This window comes from Cupressus sempervirens, chromosome 10 (genome assembly GCF_028749045.1).
Source record: "Cupressus sempervirens isolate cs-2001-9-10 chromosome 10, ASM2874904v1, whole genome shotgun sequence".
Classification (NCBI taxonomy): domain Eukaryota; kingdom Viridiplantae; phylum Streptophyta; class Pinopsida; order Cupressales; family Cupressaceae; genus Cupressus; species Cupressus sempervirens.
Window position 1 is genome coordinate 262,243,100 of NC_143127.1, and position 20,943 is coordinate 262,264,042.

The window sequence follows — 20,943 nt, forward strand, 5'->3', positions numbered from 1 at the left end:
TCCTACTTTTGCCCGGTAAGATGGTGTCATCAACATATTGTTGATAAGTGATATTGCGCATATTTTTAGTGACCAGAATACCTGAATTTTTTTGCCTATTAAATGCATCAGTCACTGCTCTCCCAAATGCTTTAGCCATGATGATGTAAAGGGAGGGGGATAAAGGGTCTCCCTGTCTAATGCCTCTAGATATATCAAAGTAACCTTCTGGTGTTCCGTTAATGAGAATTGAGATTTTGGCAATAGATATGAATTTGTAGATGAGATTGATCCATTGATGAGAGAAGCCAAAAGCTTCCAAAACCTTACAGAGAAATCTCCAATCAACCATGTCATATGCTTTTTGAATATCCAATTTCATGAACATACATGGCTCTTTGTTCATATGTGCTAAATGGATTGTCTCTTGAATGGTAATTATACCATCCAAAATAGATCTGCCTGGCACAAAGCCTATTTGTTCTTCTGATATTATTTTAGGAAGTATATCCTTTAACTTGTTAGCTAGAATTTTAGAGAATATTTTATACACCGTGTTGCATAATGCAATGGGTCTGAAGTCTCATATCCCAACATTTTTGATAAAAGAAGGCTTGAAAGCCATCTGGGCCTATGGATTTATCGAAATTCATATCAAACACTACCTTTCTAAATTCTTCCAATGAAATGGGTTTGTTTAAAACCTTATTATCTTCCTGTGTGACAATTTTAGGAATCACTTTAAGTAGATTTGCTTGTGCTAATCTATTAGACCCTTCATAGTTGTTTAAAGTATTCTGAAAGTATTTAATGAAGGTGTCTGCAATTTCACTTGGTTTAGCTATTATGATGCCCAAATGATTCTTAATAAAAGTTATTCTACTCTTTGATCTGTTATATAAGGTGGAATTATGGAAGTATTTCGTGTTCCGATCTCCTTCATCTAACCATTTTTCTCTAGGTTTTTACCTCCAAAAAATTTCCTCTTTGGTTAGAATATCCTCTTGCCTTGCTAATAAATCTTTTTCTTGCATATAGCTAGCATTGTCCATCCCTTTCTTAATCACTTATGAGTTTTAAGTCCTTTAATTGTTTTTCTATATCTATTTTTTCTTTAAATATGTTATTGAAGTGTTCCTTATTCCATTTGAGGATTTGTTCCTTGAGCATCTTCATTTTGGCAACAAATACGTACATCTTAGATCATTCAAAGTTGTCTTGAGCCCACCATTCTTTCATGTTATTAATAAAGCCAGAATCTAAGAACCACATTTTCTCACATTTAAATGGATTCCTAGCAGGTTTATGTGGTTCTGAACATTCAAATCTGATTGGAAAGTTATTAGACCCAGTGATTGGTAGCATGGAAGAGTGAAACTTCAAGTTATTAGCATCAGGGTCCCCTTTTAACATGAACCTGTCCAATTTTTCAGCTATGTATGCAAAATCTTGTCTCCTATTGTTCCAAGTATAAATGCCATTACTAATTGGTATATCGATCAAACTATGAGAATTGTACCATACCTTGAGGTCCTTGAAAGCTTGTGATAATTGCTGATTACCACCTACTTTTTTATTAATATTTAAAATTGTGTTAAAGTCTCCTCCTAACAATAATAGATTATCTTTAAAATTATTCATAAAAGAGCCAATTTCTTCCCAAACTAATTTTTTTACCGAGGTTGGTAATAGGCCCATAGACATTAATGAGGATGAATTTGAGTTCAGATTTTAGGCTCTGAACCCAGCCACTCATCCAATTGTTACTTGTATTAAGGATATTTATATATACCTTCCTGGGGTTCCAAAGGATCCCTAAACCCCCTGAAGCCCCTATTGATTCTTGAAATACTAAATTCTAGAAACCTGACATTTTATCTAATTTAGAAATTTCTAACTTATTTAGTTTAGTTACATGAATGAGAACAATGTCAAAATCAAAGGATTTGAGGTTATGTTTTAACAAACTCTTTCTGCTAGGGGCATTAAGGTCCCTAACATTCCATGTCGTGATCCTCATACCTCCTCGGGAAGGCACTTCCCCTTCCCGACATTAAAGATCTGGTCTATCTTTTGTTGTTCTTTGCTATGCTTGTCTGCTTCTCTTAGTTCTTTTAGTGATCTTCTACCTCTTTTGCCTTTCAATTTGCCACAGATAGGAGATTTAAGCCCTTCTTGGTTCATGTGAATCCCCAGCTGATCTAGGCTAGATTCTGTCGTCTTAGCTGCATCTATCTTTTCTTCAAGGCTCCTTTCCGTTTCTTCCTATGCTAGTTCTTTTAGGAACTAATTCACAAGGCCAGAATGATTTTCTAAGTCTGTATCTGATCCCACTTTGTTGTTTTTGCTGATATCTTTGTCCTTTTGCTCCTACTCTTTCATTTGAGATTGGCTGAGATTATTATCCTCATTTTCAATATTTAATAATCCTTTCCTTAGATCTTTATAGGTGTAGTTATTCCCTCCTAATTTGAGGATTTCTTGAATTAATTCCTCTTTTTGTGCATCTGTGCTTTCATCAATATTATCAACACAAAAACCCTAAACCAGTTGGTCGGTAAGATGATTCAAATTGTCTTCTTTTGATTTTGATATGCCCAATTCCTCCATTACTAGATCCAAGATGCTGTCCTTATTCAAAAAAACTTGAAGTTATTTTAATGGTACCTTATCTGAAGCCCTTGTGTTCATATCTCTGCTCTGATGGTTGCTACTAGGAGTGAATGGAGAACTCTTTGAAGTTGTTGGTATTTGCCAAAACTTGTATAGCTTTCTGGTAGCTGGAGATGGTGTTTTGTCTTCCATAACCTGACACTGAATATGCTCCAATTCACTTGTTTCCTTCTATATTTCTGAATCCTCTACATTTTTCTCTTCAAAGTTGAATAGAAAAAGATTCTCAATATCCTCTATATTACTCCCTTTATTATCCCTTTTGATTTATGCTTGTTCGGTACTTGAGATCTTTTCCTGCTCAACATCTTTATTTGCAAGATTTGAGTTGAGTTTAGGATGCTTTTCCTTGGGTGCATCCTCTATCTTTTTTAAATTTTCCATGTCGGGGATTCTATTTTCTTTTTCTTTAACTACCCGCTACTGTTGAGGTGGCCAGGGCTCTCTATTTCCACTCTTACTTGAGTCCTTGTTGTTTTTAGATGTTTTCCTTTCCTTTTTTGCTTTCTATTTTTTAAGGGACTAACCATCAGATACCGAATCTACTTTTTCCTTGTAATCAGCCACTATTATTGATTTAAGCCTTCCTTTGTCTGCTGGAGGATCCTCTATCCTTCTGGTGTTTGTCTCTTTTGTGTGGGGTGACTCTATCTGAAATACATACTCATCCTAAGAATTTGCAGTAAGATTCTGCTCTATATATTTTTGATTCCTTTTTTTCTTCATTATTCTCATCCAAGAAACTTACTTCTGAAATCAGAAGTGAGTGGGAGGGTTTTGAGTTTGATTTTGCTAGTATCTTCTATTTTTAAAATTTTAGATATTTTGCCTTCATAGATTTGCAAGTTAAGATCATATGAGGCTTTGTTAGTAATTACTTTCTTTTGAATCTTTGTTGGATGATTGAATTTGGTTTTGATAAGCAATTTAACATTATTACATCAATGATAAGAATAATCAATATCGATAATTTCCCCCAAAGCCAATCCTATAGACTTAAGAATATCTAATTGAAGCAGCTCTGGAGGAAGATAAGGCATATTAAACCAAGTTGGAATCTTACATTCTAACTTTTCTATGCAAAAATTGTGAGACCATTCTGTGAATTTGACGATATGACCATTAAAAAAGCACTTGGAGACTGAAATGAATTCTTTCTTTACAGATTCTTCCTCACATTGTAAGTAAAGAATCCTATTAGGGCAGTGAAAGATACTTACTTGTTCCTCATAGTTTTCTTCAAGCCAATCAAACAGAAGAGGGAAATCTCTCAAGGGGCCATTCCAAATCATGAAGATTCCTCCCTTTGACACTCAATCCAGGTCTCTTCGACTTCTCTATCGGTAATCATTATGGGATTATCTATGGGTTTAACCGAGGAAAGCAAACCAGAAGGTACTCTAGGGTTTGGCGGAGGGGTGACATTTGAAGGTGCTTGTCGACAGTGTGGGGGGATGTAAGAAGTCAAGGACTTCAAATCAAATGAAGACTGGCTCCTTGAATTTCCTGGTTGGGGCGTTGCGACAGGTGTATAACGATTTGATATGGGGGAAGACTTGCGAAAATGTGGAAGCGCATACTTGGTTAAATTAAAGATCCTAAATTGGTTGTCTAAATGTTCAATCATGAAGAAAGATTGGGGAATGTCAGTACTTGGCAGGTTTGAGAGCGGGAGAGGAATTTTGAGTGCGGCTTCCTGGTGACTGTTTCTCTTCCTTTGTGTTCGAGTCCCCTCTTTCCATTGTTGACTGTGGAGATTACTCTTGGGTTTTTCCAGAATAGCAAACCTATTTGCAGTTTCTACTACAAATCTATCTTTATGCAGATCTTGGATAGCCATGGGGAATCGTCTGCGGCCTCTATCAGTAGACACATTCTGCCATAGATTGCCATTCGAGAGTGAACGCCTAGGGTTTTTCCTCCTTTTTTTTTGATGAAAAGACTGACCTGCATTTTTTGCGAATTTATAGAAATTCAACATTTTCGCTCTTTTTGCATTAATTACTCCTAACAATTTTATGAAGTTGTCGCACATACAAATAAATTGTGATAATTAATATTGATTATACATTATTTTTCTTTTTGTTCAAAGTGGTAAGAGGTGGATGATAAAAATATTACTTTTTTGAAAATCTAATGAACATGTCACAAATGTGGAAAAGATAAAGTTGTAATTAATACATTCATTAATGCATGATAGAGTTGTTAGAAAATATTTGTATTTTTGTTGGAGAAAATTGAATTTACTCCCTCCCAAAAATAGAATGGTCCAATAGAATGAATGAAAAATGTGATTTATAAAAAAAAATAAAATTAGAAAAAGATATAGACATTTAAAGTTTCTTTTAATTTCAATCATATAATTGATTAATCAATTTAATTGAAAAATTGAATTGCATGAAAGCAATATTATATGTTTGTATATCCATTCGAAATTTCTTGTAACTAGTAACTTTTAGTGCCCGATTCGGTGTTTTCAAATTTACAGTAACCCGTTACCCGGTCTCTGTTGAATTGAAACATCAGTGTTTTCACAGTGCATTCGCCGCCATCTCTGTTAGCGAGGAAGGATATTTGTATTAGGAAGGAATGGCAGAAGCAATGGAAATGGATGAAATTAAAGATGAGGATCTCTTCAACGCTGCAGGTTGTGGAAATGTAGAGGCCTTCCATGAATTGTCAGCAGAGCAACTCAAAAGGATCGCATGTATCAGGAATGAAGACAGTCGTTCCCTCCTCCACGTTGCGGCCGCCGCGGGCCATCTTCAGGTAAGTCCTAATAATTGCCACTTCAAACCCTCCTCAAGTTCAGTCATTGGAAAACACCTTCATTTTGTTGTATATTATTTGCACTTCGTTTGCGGTTGTGACACATCCAAATTATCTCAAAACTAAGATACAATTCGATTGTCTGTTGGGGTTTTCGATGCTACTTTTATGGGTGTAGATTCTTTGGAAATATTGGTGTCGGTGGGAAAACCATTATGAGTATTTAAGAATTTGATGGTCTTTTCAAGTGTGCTGAAACTTTGGATTGGAACTGTCGTTTTTGGTAGGAATGTAAGAGTTGTGAAGAATTTGATTGACTTTTAATGGGTGTCAAGTCTTTGCATTGGAAATATGGTTTCAGTTGAAAAGTTTGTACGTTTAAAATGACTCGATGTTCTTTTTAAGGCTGCAGTGTCTTTGGATTGGCAACCATAGTTTAGTAGGAAAACCTTTAGACTTTTTTTGAGAATTTGATGACCCTATAATGGTGCAGAGTCTGGGACTGGAAATTGTTTTCAGGAAGAAGATCTTGTAGGAGTTTGAAAAAATGCAATACTTTCTAAGGTATGTAATAATGTATGTAAAGCCTTTGAATTGGAAAGTTGAGAAGTGCTTTCGGCAGTAAAATTCATACGATTTTTTAATATGACAAAAAAAATTCAATTAGTAGTCGCACAAAGGAATAATTATGGAAATCTGCTGCTTCTCTGTAGTGGTCACAAGATGCTAATGTTCCAAACATAGTTCAAAATATCTCAGATATATCTGGGATATGTCTACTTATCGCGATGTTTTTTGGCTTCTGAGGAGTAACACCAACTTATGTGGGATAAGTTATTGCAGAGAAGATTCAAAATATCACAGAGAATTTGGTAAAATATCAGCCTACAGGCCTGTTATAGGCAGGAATGGCCCAGGAAAAACATTGTATTCATTGGAAAAACAGATTTGGAGAGGAGAGAAAGGGCAGGAGAAAGAAGTTTTCATCAGGATTGGAAAAACAGATTTTAATTTCCTCTAATTTTCCTCAGAAGTTTATGACTTTTCTCCGAAATTTCCCAATGTCTTTTTTTGCCCTTGATGATAAGTTGCCGATAACGATATTTTAAATTATGTTTCCAACCAAGATGCCAGTTTCATGTGGTGATGCTCGTGTTTTGGAGTGAGTATTAAAAAATTGCAGATACTGTGCTTTCTTCAATGGGAAGAAAACATGACTAGCATTTAAGAGCTTGTACTGAACCAACATCTTCTTGGCTTTTATACTAGTATTCTGAATGCTCATCTAAGGGATGTCCTCACAGTTTGAGGGCTTCTAGTAATGTGTTGGCTTCTACATCAAAAACTTCTTATAGATCTTGCAAGGCCAATACATGTGCTATACATAATGCATCTTCTAGTGCCTAAAATGGTTTATCATGCTCTGTTTCTCAGCTAAATGTGATGACCGTGCGATAGAAGTTCACAATCTCCAGACTTCAAAAAAGAAAAGATTATGTTAGTTTGGTAGGTAGGAGCATTATTTTAGTTCTTGAACTTTATCAGGAACAATACAATCCTGATAATCAATGGAAAATTCCAATAAAGAAATAAAGTTCCAGCAAAAGGATTGTTCTTGACTTTAGTTGTTAGCTTGTGTCATTTCAAGAGGTCAACAATGGGCTGCACATGTTGAAGATGATCATTTCAAATATTACTGTATCATAGATAATCACGCAGATACAAATGAGAAACCTTCTATATGCAATTGAATAGTACTGCCAAGTGTCAACAATTCTCATGAAGATTGCTGGAGCATTGGTCAATCTAAACGACATAATGCACTGCACATGTTGAGGACGATCATTTCAAATATTTCCGTATCATAAATAATTGTGCAGATACAAATGATAAACCTTATATATGTAACTAAATAGTGCTGTCAAGTTTCAACACTTGTCATGAAGGTTTCTAGCACATTGGTCAATCTAAAGGACAAATAATGCCAATAGATTCCAAGTTCGCTCTTTAGCGAGTCTTCTCAATATTAGGTGGAGTATGATATATCTGATGAGGTTTTCAATTCAAGTCTAATTCGCCAAAGCTCTTCTGGGTAGTCCTTGTTCATTTCAATTTTCCAAAGCAAGATTTAATCCCTTAAAATCGAGAGCTGCCTGAATATTTATGTAAGGCACCTGTTTCTAGTGGTAATCCTGTTGAGGTCTTGATGGTCTATTTACTGCCATTCTGTGTTTCTTTCTGGAACTAGTGAGTGCTAGTGGGCCCTAAGGAGAACTGCTAGGTTGAATCTTGCCTCAATTGGTAAACTGTGAAATTTGCTCTCTATGCTCTGCATCATATATATTATATATAGTACTTGAGATGTTTGATATATAAGCTGGTATCAGAATTTGTGAACTTTTTATTTGATTTGGAAGTTATAAAATGGGCATCATTTAAACAAAGTGTTTATGGTTATCATGGGATGAAGCACTTTTTAAACCTTGAAGATATTGGAATTCATACCTGTAGAGAACCAGGGGTGCACCCTGGGTGCTTCTAAACACTCCTACAGGTGCCAGTTTGTTGCAGACACATAAAACAAAATAATACTCTTTTAACTGTAAAAAGGTTAAAAAAACTCTAAAATGCCCACTTCCCTAAATTTCACCCCTTTGAAACTTCATTTCTCTCTTAACACACCTTGTTCAACCATTTTTGTTCACTTTTACATATTTAAAGCTGGCTGATTTTTCTAAAGAGATCAATCACAAAGTGCCAAAGGGTGAAGATGACTTCCACAAAGGAGATCTTATCATCTAACTAAGCATTTTATACCATTCTTAAATTTTTAAACAAAATTCTCATGTTTTTTAAATTTTTTCTAAACAAGTTTTCAAATTTTTTTTATAATGTTTTTGGTATTCATTTTTAACTTCTGTTAGTTTAAACATATTGTAGGGTTGCATTTATTTATATGTTTCTTAATTTAAAATTTTATAATTTCTTATAATAGTGAACTCAAATTGCTATCTATTTTAAATGGCAACAATTTCAAGTTCAATGGATATTAATACAAACAAAACATTCAAAATTGGTCAAGCATCTCCTTTAAGGATTTTTTTTACAATGATTGAACAAATTTCAGGAGGTGGGTCATTCATTTGGAATTGTGGTTAGTGTTAAGTCCAATCCAAGAGCTCATATAGTCAAGTGAGAGTTCACTTATGTAAGTAGCAAAGGGATTAGAATATGTGAAGGGTGTCTTGGGAAGGTTTTGCGGCATTCATTTAAGGACAATAAGAAGTTGACGTTGTAAGTGAAAGAGCAAAATTAATATGTCATCCTTTAGCAAATAAAACATCAATTAGTTTTTATACAAATTCAACAATGACCTCCCAACATCCTTTCTTGGAGACATTCTCTATCCAAGTGAAGGATCCCACTCCTTGCAAAAGAGGCCCATTGGATAAGACATTTCGAAATGAAGCAAGAGATATTATAGAGGAGAAACTTGCCAGTTATGCCAATTGTGTTCCTTTCAACTTGGTGAGATCACCATATTGGTGAGAAATGACAATGATATTCAATAGTACACCTTCTAGTTTAATAGGTCCTGGGTATGAAAAGGTGCACAATACCTTATTGCCAAGATAATAATTGTTCTAGAGGTATACTCAAACCAATTAGGGCTTCTTGGATTTAAACAGGAACATCTATTGTTTTTTATGAATGGAAAGATTGCAAAAATTGATCTCCAGTAAAATAATTGCAGTGTTCCCCAAAGGGGCATTGTTTTGAAGGTGGTTAATTGTGAGGGTCAAAATAAGGATGTAGATTTAGTTTGTAAATCTCCATTGAGGCTATAGAGATTGTATGTCATGAAAATGTTGGTCAAGTCATTACGAACAATGCGAAAAATTCTAGGGCTGCAAGTGCTCTGGTTGAGGAAAGGTACAATCACTACAAACACATTTTGTTTGGATTTGTACACTCTCTTAACTTGTTTGGATTTGTACACTCTCTTAACTTGGTCATGCAAGCAATCAACACTAAAATAGAGTGGTTGAAAGCTGTATACCACCTGGGTGAGGAGATCTAAATGTTTCTAACAAACTAGTACCATATAGCACAAGGTATTTTCAAGACTTTCTTGAATTTGGAATTGTTGAAGAAATTTATTTTTTAATTTTATCTATGCCATGTTTACTCATATTTTAATGTGTTATTAACTTATTATTTGCATGGTCTTGGTTGCTAAGGCCTGATTTTCATCACACAATTTTTGTAACAAACGGTTTTTCATAACAAAATAAAGACAATCGATAAAAGTTTTCCCTAACTAAATTCCTTTTCATGAGACATTAACTGCTTTTAACTACCAACGATTAACTGAAATAACCATGCTCAACTAAGATAATTACAACAATGTTCAACTGAAACAATGATCTGTCATGTCCCCATTTTGGAGGCAATTTGATTTAATTAATTTAATTAATTAGGTTGTCCAAAATAATGAATATTTTATGAGGATGACTAATTAATTATTTTAATTAAATAAATAAGTGGTATTAAGTTAATTATTTATAAAGTTATCAAATAAATAAATATTAAAAGGTAACTTTATATTTAATTAATTTAATAAAGTGACTTGAATTATAAAATATTTTATAAAGTCACTTAATAGATAAAACAAAATAATGTTCTAGAAGCTTCTGGAGAAAGTGGAGGAAAAAGAATAAATAGGCACCCCGGGCTTCATTCTAATCATCCAGATTTGTTGTTGTTGATGTTGATGTTTGTTGATGTGCATTGTGGAGCCTAGGATTTCTGCAATAGTCACAACTGGCCATTGAGAATGAAAACTCTCAATTGGTACGCAATTTTGAGGGTGTGAAATATCACTTGAATTATCGCAGCTGGGAGGAAGATACTTCAGTCTTCTATTTGTGCTACATTGAGAAAAAATATTTGTGGCCATTGAGAACGAAAACTCTCAATTGGTACGCAATTTTGAGGGTGTGAAATATCACTTGAATTATTGCAGGCTGAAAAAGTAGTTCGAAAAAGCAGGCCGAAAAAGTAGTTCGAAAAAAGCAGGCCGGAAAAGCAGTTCGAAAAAGCAGGCCGAAAAAGTAGTTCGAAAAAGCAAATTCGAAAAAGCAAAGAAAATTATTACAGCCATCTACAATCAGGGGTGGTAGCTAGAGAGGCACGACTTGCGCACTTGAGGAAGTTATTTTCTGTTCAATGGTATTGCAATACATCTATTCTCTAAGGCGACTTCATATGTCAGGTCTGATGTGTATTTTCATAGTTGCCTTTCACTATAGAGTGCTGTTGTAATTGTCATTTCGTATCAAATCTATCATTCATTAATAGATATATCATTCATTTTTACATTCCTCACAATGGTATCAGCAATCCATGGCTTTAGTTGTATTTAATCATGCATGTGATTAGCGTACTACTGTAGGGGAGTGTTGAAGTTAGATATTTAGTGTTGCATTAGTTTTCATTGGCAGCTGCAGGTGCATATTACTTTACCAACAATCATCATATTTTGATATCTTTGTAAATGTCAAGAGTCTTGGCTAACTTAGTATGAATATTGTATTGGATACTCATTCTCAATTAAGAAGATACAATTGCTGGTCAGCGTTAATATATCATTTTTTTTCAGCTAGTTAGCTTGCATAACAACTGTTTGTTAAAATACCAGTTGGCTGTAGGTGATCATTTTCATGATTAGAACTCATGTATGCATTCACTATTGCCAAAATTAGTTGCATATTTATGTTAGGTCATTGTTTAGACAATTTGGAGTATTTTGTAAGCATTCTCTTTGAGGCAAATCCAAACAAGAACCACTGTAGCAATTTGAAAAGTTATATCAGTCAGAGGACCCTTGCTTGCAAAGTGTTTGACGAAATGTCAAACAACTGAAGTATAAAGATTTTTGGTGTTTGAAGGAGTTATAACCTGTTGGGGTTATTACAGTGGTATCAGAGCTATTGACCTGCCATCCTGTTGGGTAGATTGGACATTGAATTAATTAGTTAATCATGTTTACTTCAAGTACCCAGAAGCAGTGGGACAAGGATATGAAGAAGCTTAAACAAAATTTGAAAAGGTTGGATGAAAGTCAGAAAAGGATGAATGAATTGATGGTTTCCATGTTTAAGAGGACTACATCACAGAACAAAGACAAAGAGGAACAAGAGGTCTCTACAAGTGAGGTATCGAGAAACCTCTACAAGGAGTTTGCAGCAGTTGGTGACCAGCATATAGCCGAATCTAGGGAGGACAAAAATCAGACTAGCTTGGAGGAAGATGTTGGGCACACAATACTTCAGAAGGTAGTGGGAATGGATATTATGCAGATTGATAGTAACGGTCAACTTGATACTCAAGTTGAGACAATTGTATACAGGTCGTCAGAGGGTGATGTCATAGGTACTCGGGATGGTTTAGTTCCAACAGGTAGTGACTACAACGTAGTGGGTTTAGATGATGATTATGAGGATGTTGTTGTGCATGATGGTGAGATACTTGGCAGAGATGAGCAGACATTGAGCATTCATGACTTCGTTGAGAGAGAGTACCGGACACAGTTAGATGCTTCGTCATATGAGGTTGAGACTGGTAGTACTTAACAGGATTTGTCCAGCCAGCTCAACGTGAGCGAAGATAGTATTGTGACTTCATTATCTCATCATGACAGAATGCGGGATATGATAGAGGATCACATCTAGATTATTCAGTTACAGGGTCGACATAAGGGAGTTCAGGCAAAGTCTTCTTGTGTTGACTTACATGTGATTAGGGAAGGAATGGGAACGATGAAGTTGAGATATTTACATCTTCTATCAGATCGTGACCATCTTCTTAGCCTTGTCGGAGACTATTCAAATGCCTTGAGGAGAAAGGAGGAGGAAGTTGACAGGCTTTCTCGTGAGCTTGAGGACATTCAAGCTTCTTGGATGAATACTCCATTGGCATTACAGGACTGGGAGAGACATGGGAATGAGCACGGCATGGAGTTGAGCTTAGTTTCATCTCGCACTCCTGATACTCAGTTTTCTGCGGCAGGCGGATCATATGTGGTCGTTGATAATGTTGTGAGTTCATCTTGCATTTACATTCAGGATACAGGGAAAATGTCAGACAGGTATGTGGAGTTAGTTGGTATTAGTCATATTACTCAGGTGAGGAGTTTGCTTGAGTTACCAGCTGATTCTAGTTTACGTATATGGATTCGAGATTGTTATATTGGCGTTTGGGATTCAGTCGACTGGAGATCTTTATCACTTTTTGGTAGCAGTGATTGTTTGGGTGCTATCATGGATTTGATTAGCAGATTGCACGGTGTTGTCTTTTCTTGTGCCAGCAGCTTGTCCGATGTTGGTATTAGTTTTTATACACCGGTGTTGGGCTTTGTTCATATATTCAGTCGACCATTCTTGCTGGAATTTGTTGATCTTTCATATTTGGCAGTGTGTATAGATGAGTCCCAGGATCATATTGGCCTTGATGACATCCAGGAGGATGCAGTGGGTAGTTTTGAAGACTTAGCTTCCTTGGCAGTTTCTTTTGGTACAAAGGAGTTGGACAACAATGCTACAGTTTTTGATACTCCGTATGTTGATATGAGCTTTGGAGTTGATTCGCAGGATATGGTTGGTAATACTCTAGAGACCAGTAACTTTGAGGATACTCTCTTAGACAGTGTGTCAGAGGAAGTTTGTAGGAGACAGTCTAGCCAGTGCCATCATGTGTTTAGTCAATTGAGAGTTAGTGAACGAGACATTGCTATCGCTTGCCAGCATTTCGATGCTGCTTGTCAGTTGTTAGCAGTTTATGGATGGGGTTCTCCTACAAGTGATGAGCAGGGAGGCTGTTATTTTTCCTTGACAGAGATCCACTGTTTATGGGAGGCTATTCGGATTCTGAGACATAATTATATGCAGCTGGTAGCCGACAGAGATTATCTTATGGAGTGGGGGAGTACAGCATACGATGCATTATTGGCCAAGGAAGATGAGGTGAGTGAGCTTACTCAGCAGCTCGAGGTGACTTCTGAGATTCTTGAGAGTACACAGTTGGCTTTTGAGGAGTCACAGTTTCATTTGGCTAAGGTGACCATGGAGTTAGAGCGATTGCAGTCTTTACCAGATTCTGTACAGTCACAAGCTGTGGTGTCTGGTGATCCGAGGATGTCCATGGTCGAAATTATCAGAGACAGTGGAGATGGGGATGCATCCATCCTTGATACTAACATTGGCATATCAGGTTCGTTCCCACTAGAGTCAGGTTCAGTTGAGTTGGGTGCTGCAGCAGATTGTTGTATGCCTGACATGGTGGTGGCCTCTAGTACTGATGGCACGGAGACTAGAGATGTTGTATCAAAGATCATGTGTGATGTTGGTGAGCCGACAGTTGGCATGGTTCCTGCTAGTAATACTACTCCCTTGGCGATCTCTTCAGAGGTAGTAGTCAGTTCCAACTTGGTTAGTGATCGATTGCAGTTAGTTACATCTGGATTGCATTCTGAGCCATTGACTGAGATTGGTGCATTCTATCGGCATTACACTGTGAGGTATGCTCATCAATTTACCTTTGATGACCATGTTGACGAGATGACGATACAGAGATGTACTTTGGCTCCTAGTGCTTGTCATCAGTTATGGGACAGTTTGATGCCTCGGGATGAGAGTTGTGATGAGCATGACATGGCGATAGGTTTTGCGGTTGACAGCTTGATAATACACGACTTAGAGCAAGAGTTTGGGAGTGATGCTTCAGCAGTTGTTATTGATTCTACTCCTTTGGCTATGACATTTCCTGACTTAGCTGGTAATCAATCACAGTGGGTCGTATCACTTGTTCATGGTGAGCTGTTGACTGAGGTTGGTTCTTTTTATCAGCATTATACTGCAGGGTATGTGCATCAGTTAGCATTTGATCCTTGTGCTGAAGAGTTGATGGCAGAAAAATTTGGTTTGGGTTCCATTTCTTGCTGTTTATCTTGTGATGTCTTTTCACCATTAGCAGTGCATGCGAGTTATGGCTATGAGACAGTGGCCGGTGATCTGCAGAGTTGTGTTGACTGCAGGAGTTGTTTAGTGTGTGGATTCTCCATACTTGGTACAGTTTCATTCAGGAGCGTTCACCATTGTTGCAGAGTTGGATTGTACATTCCATATAGGCCAGTGGGATGCGTTGATGGTATTTACTGTGTTGACAGTTGTGATTTTGGAGTTTGGTTGAGCTGTAATTGTCAGTTTGATTATGGATTCCTCTTGGTTATATTGCAGAGGATATTACAGGGGCCTGTGTTGATTGATAGCAGTATAGTGCATGACTACATTTGGGATCCAGGTGGATTGATTGGTTTATTGTTCAGCCATTGCTTGGGGACAAGCAATTTCAGGAAGGGCGGACTGTCATGTCCCCATTTTGGAGGCAATTTGATTTAATTAATTTAATTAATTAGGTTGTCCAAAATAATGAATATTTTATAAGGATGACTAATTAATTATTTTAATTAACTAAATAAGTAGTATTAAGTTAATTATTTATAAAGTTATCAAATAAATAAATATTAAAAGGTAACTTTATATTTAATTAATTTAATAAAGTGACTTGAATTATAAAATATTTTATAAAGTCACTTAATAGATAAAACAAAATAATGTTCTAGAAGCTTCTGGAGAAAGTGGAGGAAAAAGAATAAATAGGCACCTCGGGCTTCATTCTAATCATCCAGATTTGTTGTTGTTGATGTTGATGTTTGTTGATGTGCATTGTGGAGCCTAGGGTTTCTGCAATAGTCACAACTGGCCATTGAGAACGAAAACTCTCAATTGGTACGCAATTTTGAGGGTGTGAAATATCACTTGAATTATTGCAGCTGGGAGGAAGATACTTCAGTCTTCTATTTGTGCTACATTGAGAAAAAATATTTGTGGCCATTGAGAACGAAAACTCTCAATTGGTACGCAATTTTGAGGGTGTGAAATATCACTTGAATTACTGCAGGCCGAAAAAGCAGTTTGAAAAAGCAGGCCGAAAAAGCAGTTCAAAAAAGCAGGCCGAAAAAGCAGTTCGAAAAAAGTAGGCCGAAAAAGCAGTTCGAAAAAGCAGGCTGAAAAAGCAGTTCGAAAAAGCAGGCCGAAAAAGCAAATTCGAAAAAGCAAAGAAAATTATTACAGCCATCTACAATCAGGGGCGGCAGCTAGAGAGGCACGACTTGGGCACTTGAGGAAGTTATTTTCTGTTCAGTGCTATTGCAATACATCTATTCTCTAAGGCGACTTCATTGCCAAGTTTGATGTGTATTTTCATAGTTGCCTTTCACTATAGAGTGCTGTTGTAATTGTCATTTCGTATCAAACCTATCATTCATTAATAGATATATCATTCATTTTTACATTCCTCACAATGGTATCAGCAATCCATGGCTTTAGTTGTATTTAATCATGCATGTGATTAGCGTACTGCTGTAGGGGAGTATTGAAGTTAGATATTTAGTGTTGCATTAGTTTTATTGGCAGCTGTAGGTGCATATTACTTTACCAGCAATCATCATATTTTGATATCTTTGTAAATGCCAAGAGTCTTGGCTAACTTAGTATGAATATTGTATTGGATACTCATTCTCAATTAAGAAGATACAATTGCTGGTCATTAATAGTTGTCTTTGAGCGTTAATATATCATTTTTTTTCAGCTAGTTAGCTTGCATACCAACTGTTTGTTAAAATACCAGTTGGCTGTAGGTGATCATTTTCATGATTAGAACTCATATATGTATTCACTATTGCCAAAATTAGTTGCATATTTATGTTAGGTCATTGTTTAGAGAATTTGGAGTATTTTGTAAGCATTCTCTGTGAGGCAAATCCAAATAAGAACCACTGCAGCAATTTGAAAAGTTATATCAGTCAGAGGACCCTTGCTTGCAAAGTGTTTGACGAAATGTCAAACAACTGAAGTATAAAGATTTTTGTTGTTTGAAAGAGTTATAACCTGTTGGGGTTATTACATGATCACTTGTATTAACTATAATAACGATTATCTGAAAATAATTGTATCAATGGTCAATAGAAATATCTTAAATAATGATTAATTGAAATAACTGTATCAATGATCAACTGAAATAACTACAATAACGATTAACTAAAAATAACTGTATCAATGATCAACTAAAATAATGATTAACTATCATTCCCTACATTCAAGTAAAGTAAATGCTTAACATGAAAAGAAGAAGAACATACAAGTAATATTTGGTGAGTCTTTAGTTGGTTGTGCAAGCCTCGACTTTCGGTAAGAGGAGAAGCGTTGACTTAGGCTTAACCTCTCAACTTCGGATCATACTTATCTCCACACAATTTATTGAATTAGAAAGATCCTCCCTACCTCGAGATCAGGCTTGAGATACTTTTAGTCCAGCCACTTGAGTATTCCGGTGTTTAGAATGTCCGCACAGTTATGGACAGACATGTCTGAATAAGTGGCACCATTGACATCAAGTGATCATAGACGGAAAACATGCCTTTAAACAACCTTGGCCAAGGTTTTTGTGATGGGTTCAATGATCTGATCACCACTGCTCGACTTGACAATAGGGAAACAATATTATGGACAAGCATGAGGTATTAAATAAAATTAATTTAGGATTATTGTATCATGTTTGACTTTATTTCCATGTCATTGCAGATTTCATCTCACCTCTTCACCTTTTCCATGGCTATGTAGCCGGCGAGTCCTAGGTGCTCAGAAATTCAGAGCAGTCGGCTCTATCTATTGATTCTCAACTGATTCATGAATATTATATATTTCTAGGTTATCACGATCTGTGACTTGAAAGAATATGTTCTTTAAGACTTGTAGAAATATCATTTGATTCTGACTTCCAAATGGTATATTTAACTCATGATTTCATTACATCATAAATAACTCTTTCTTAAAGAGGAACTAACCTATAATATTTATGATGAGTATAACTACAATTTACTGTTATGGTAATCAGATTTCAGTAACATTTGATAAAGAAATATTTAGCAATGCTTGGAACATGATTGACCACATAACCTGATCTGGAAAGATAGGAGTCTAGCTAGACGTTGTGATTTGACTCTTCCTCGAAATGATCTTCAGGTGCAAAAACCAATACAAAATATATCACGTCTTCAGCACGAAGATTAATACAAGGCAGAAAAGAGATTGGCAATAGATGTGGAGATATCAGATGGTATATGTAGAGTTATCGTGTGGTAGATGGAAGTCAGATGCTTGGAAATATAGAAGTCAGATGCTTGAAATATAGAAGTCGGGTACTTGAAATATAGAAAGTCGGGTGCTTGAAATATACAAGTCGTCCACCTCTCTCGACTTCTTAATAAAAAAGATAATATGTCTCTTTGGCTTCCAAGAAGCCGTAACATAAAAGAAATGTCTTGGCTCTTTAATGCCAAATAAATATGCCAAGTGTTACAATAGGTTTCAAGTAAGAAAATGAAATAAAAAGATAGAAAAAGATTTGAAGGTTATAAATAAAAAATAATTATAGTTTATATCTATCTACATGCACATAGATACAATTATGAGGTGACATCATACTATTATAAAAGAAATAATAATATTATGGTGTCACTTTATTCTTATATCTGTGTACGTACATAGGTATTTATTATAATTATTTGGTGGAAAGATCAATCAAAATCCTTTGAGGTATGTATTATATTTTAATTAAATTATTTTTTGTTTTAAAATATTTACTTAATAGCTCATGTGGGTCCTTGAATTGTATCCTGAAGTTCAAGTTGCTAGGTGCTTACTAAGGCAATTTTAAGGTCATACCTGTCAACTTGATGATTGGACTAAGGTAGTATCCCATCTCGTTGATTCTGTTTAGCAATGCTTCTCCTTCATCTTCTCTTGCAATCACTCGTGCAATATTTCCATGATAATAACAAGTTCCATAGTAATTTTCATATTAACATTTAAAAGATTTTAATTATTAACCATAATTCCGAAATCAAGCAATTGCTAAACATCACACGACAATAATGGATGATGACCATCTTCATTAAACAATTAATGCAATAGATATAAATAACTAAATCTGTTCAGTCTAACGGCTATGAATAAATGTAAAATTAGGTCAAAATTTGGGATGTAACAATTGTTTTGAGATGACTTGTGAAGGTGTGAGAGGCATTGGGAGCTATGATCATTAGCAACAAATGGAGTATTTAGAAGCAATCGAATTGAGTGTCTAGGAGGTTGTCATTGACCCTAGATGACGTTTAGCAGGCTTGTGAGGATTGCTTTGAGTTTTTCTGAGCTTGTCATGAGTATGATCAGATTTGTTGATATATATCGGTCATGTTCTATGGGGATCTATGATGGCATTTGATTTTCATGATAGAAAAAGTAAAGGTCATACAAAAAGATAATGACTGTAAAGAAACATTTTTTCATAATGCAGAAAGAATCATTGTCATTATAACAAGATAAACACGCCATTGCATCTCCTTGCATGCATTATCTGCCAAATACTACAGCAGATAGTAGTTGCTTTGCCAAAGAAAACTATAGTATATAGAGATAGTAAAGTTGCTAATGGGTACAATTTGGCATTTCAAAAACTCTTCTTGTAGAATATTTTGTAATTGATGTCAAAGCTAGTCAAAATGCCATGTCAAAAGTCTATGGTCATATTTCTAGGTGATTGTCTTTGGGTATGAATTTCAAAATGGTGAATCCATTTCCCTAGTGGCGGCAATCATCACAGAAAGTTTGATGGTGTGAGTTTTTATCAAGATTGACTCTTTAATTCTTTCCATGATTGAAATCTTCTACTTCACTTAGGCATGAGGAAATTGTGGGTATGTTTGATTCTCTAGGTGTTATCTCTCATAGCTAGGATGTAAGTGAGAATTTATAGCATCAATTCCATGTTATTATATGAATTCTTCAAGTGTGATGATTGCTCTTGTTTGAAGGTTGAGTTCTAGTGTGAGCATAGACCATTAAGGGTGTTGCTAGAATAGTTGGTGACTTCTATTGGTAAATGATTTGATGAAAATGTGTACTTTCATTTCCTTATACTGATCGTAGAAATCTTCAAAGGAAGCTAGTCAATCTATCACTGTTGGATGTGGTAAATTATTGAAGTCGCTATTATACTGTTCTTGGTGTATAGTCGCTGCAGGTGTCTTTATACTTTGGTAGCTTTAGAATCTGATGCTTGGTGGCTTATTAATTTATTCATCTTGTTTGAGTGATGACTTTAGATTCTTTCATTGACTGTGATTGGAGTGGCTTACTTCTGATCTTGACAATTGTCTGATGTCAACATTAAAGAACCTTTTTTTTGAATTCTAGAGTGATCAATGTAGACTTCGGCCGATCTTTTCCTCATATATAGTTGATGGAGTTGAGCATGCACACCAAGTGCTGAATATGTTTTACTTTCTATTGTTCACTATCTTCTTTGCAAGGTGATCTTTTCCAACGTTTTGCTTACGATTAGTCAAGAGCAATTTTCAAGCTTCAATGCATTTTTGAGTTTGTTTGAAAACTGAAGTTGGTGCTCTCTGTGAGTTGGTGCTCACTTGTGTAATCTAGGTTGGTGCCTATTTCTTTATTGAAAGCTATTGATCTGCCATGGTTTTTTACCTGAAAGGATTTTTCACGTGAAATTTGCTGTTCTCCTTGTTAATGTTTTCTCTCTTTCTGACTCTCTTTTTAGACAGTTTCATGTGCTTAAAAGTAAAAAATACTAATTCAACCCTCACCTCTTAGTATTTTTTGTGGGCTCTTCACTTGGTATTAAAGTAAGTTCCTTCCGAGAAAGCGCTTAGATGCTTAGAGGTTGATCCTGATCGTACACATGGGTTCTTGAAGGTCTTGCTACCAATAGAGCACCTTTATTTGATGTCTCCAACTATGCGTTTTGGAATTTTCAATGCATACTTATCTAATAGCTCTTGGTTATGATGTTTGTATAAGTGTTAGGATTAGTTAATTCCGTCAACTCCTCCAACAGACACTGATGGGATGAAGGCTTTTGAAAACAATGTGAAAGCCATGAATGTAATTTTATGTGATTTGTCAGAGACAAAATTTGTAAATGTTATTTGCGATACAACTCATGAGATTTGGGAGAAGCTTCAAAAAACATATGAAGGAGATGACAAGGTTAAGAAGGCAAAATTTTAGAGCCATAGAGGACATTTTGGAAGTCTCATGATACAATAAGAAGAAAATGTTGCTGCTTATTTTGTGTGAACAGATGAAATTGTCAACATTATGGTTTAGGAGAAAAGGTTGAGGAGTTCATTGTGGTTCAATTCTTTTTAATGTCTCTTCTTTTGCATTTTGATGCGAAGGTTTCAATGATTGAAGAGATGAAGGAACTTGATAAGTTGATTGTTGATGAGCTTCATGGCATTCTATCTATCTATAAGATGAGGATAAACTCTAATTCTTTATCCAAATGGTAGGCAACCTTCAAAATTTCAAAGAAAGC

The 20,943-nt window shown here is 35.6% G+C and overlaps 1 protein-coding gene across 1 annotated transcript in view; it reads left to right on the top strand.

Annotated features, from left to right (window-relative positions):
* Positions 1 to 5,079: 5,079 nt before the first annotated feature.
* The window catches only part of LOC149533640 (Ankyrin repeat family protein), a 94,086-nt gene continuing 78,222 nt past the window's right edge, over positions 5,080 to 20,943 (top strand). The window contains exon 1 of the mRNA XM_089805344.1: positions 5,080 to 5,421. Coding sequence (XP_089661470.1) covers positions 5,242 to 5,421 — 180 coding nt within the window. The 5' untranslated portion in view covers positions 5,080 to 5,241. The remainder of the gene's footprint in view (positions 5,422 to 20,943) is intronic.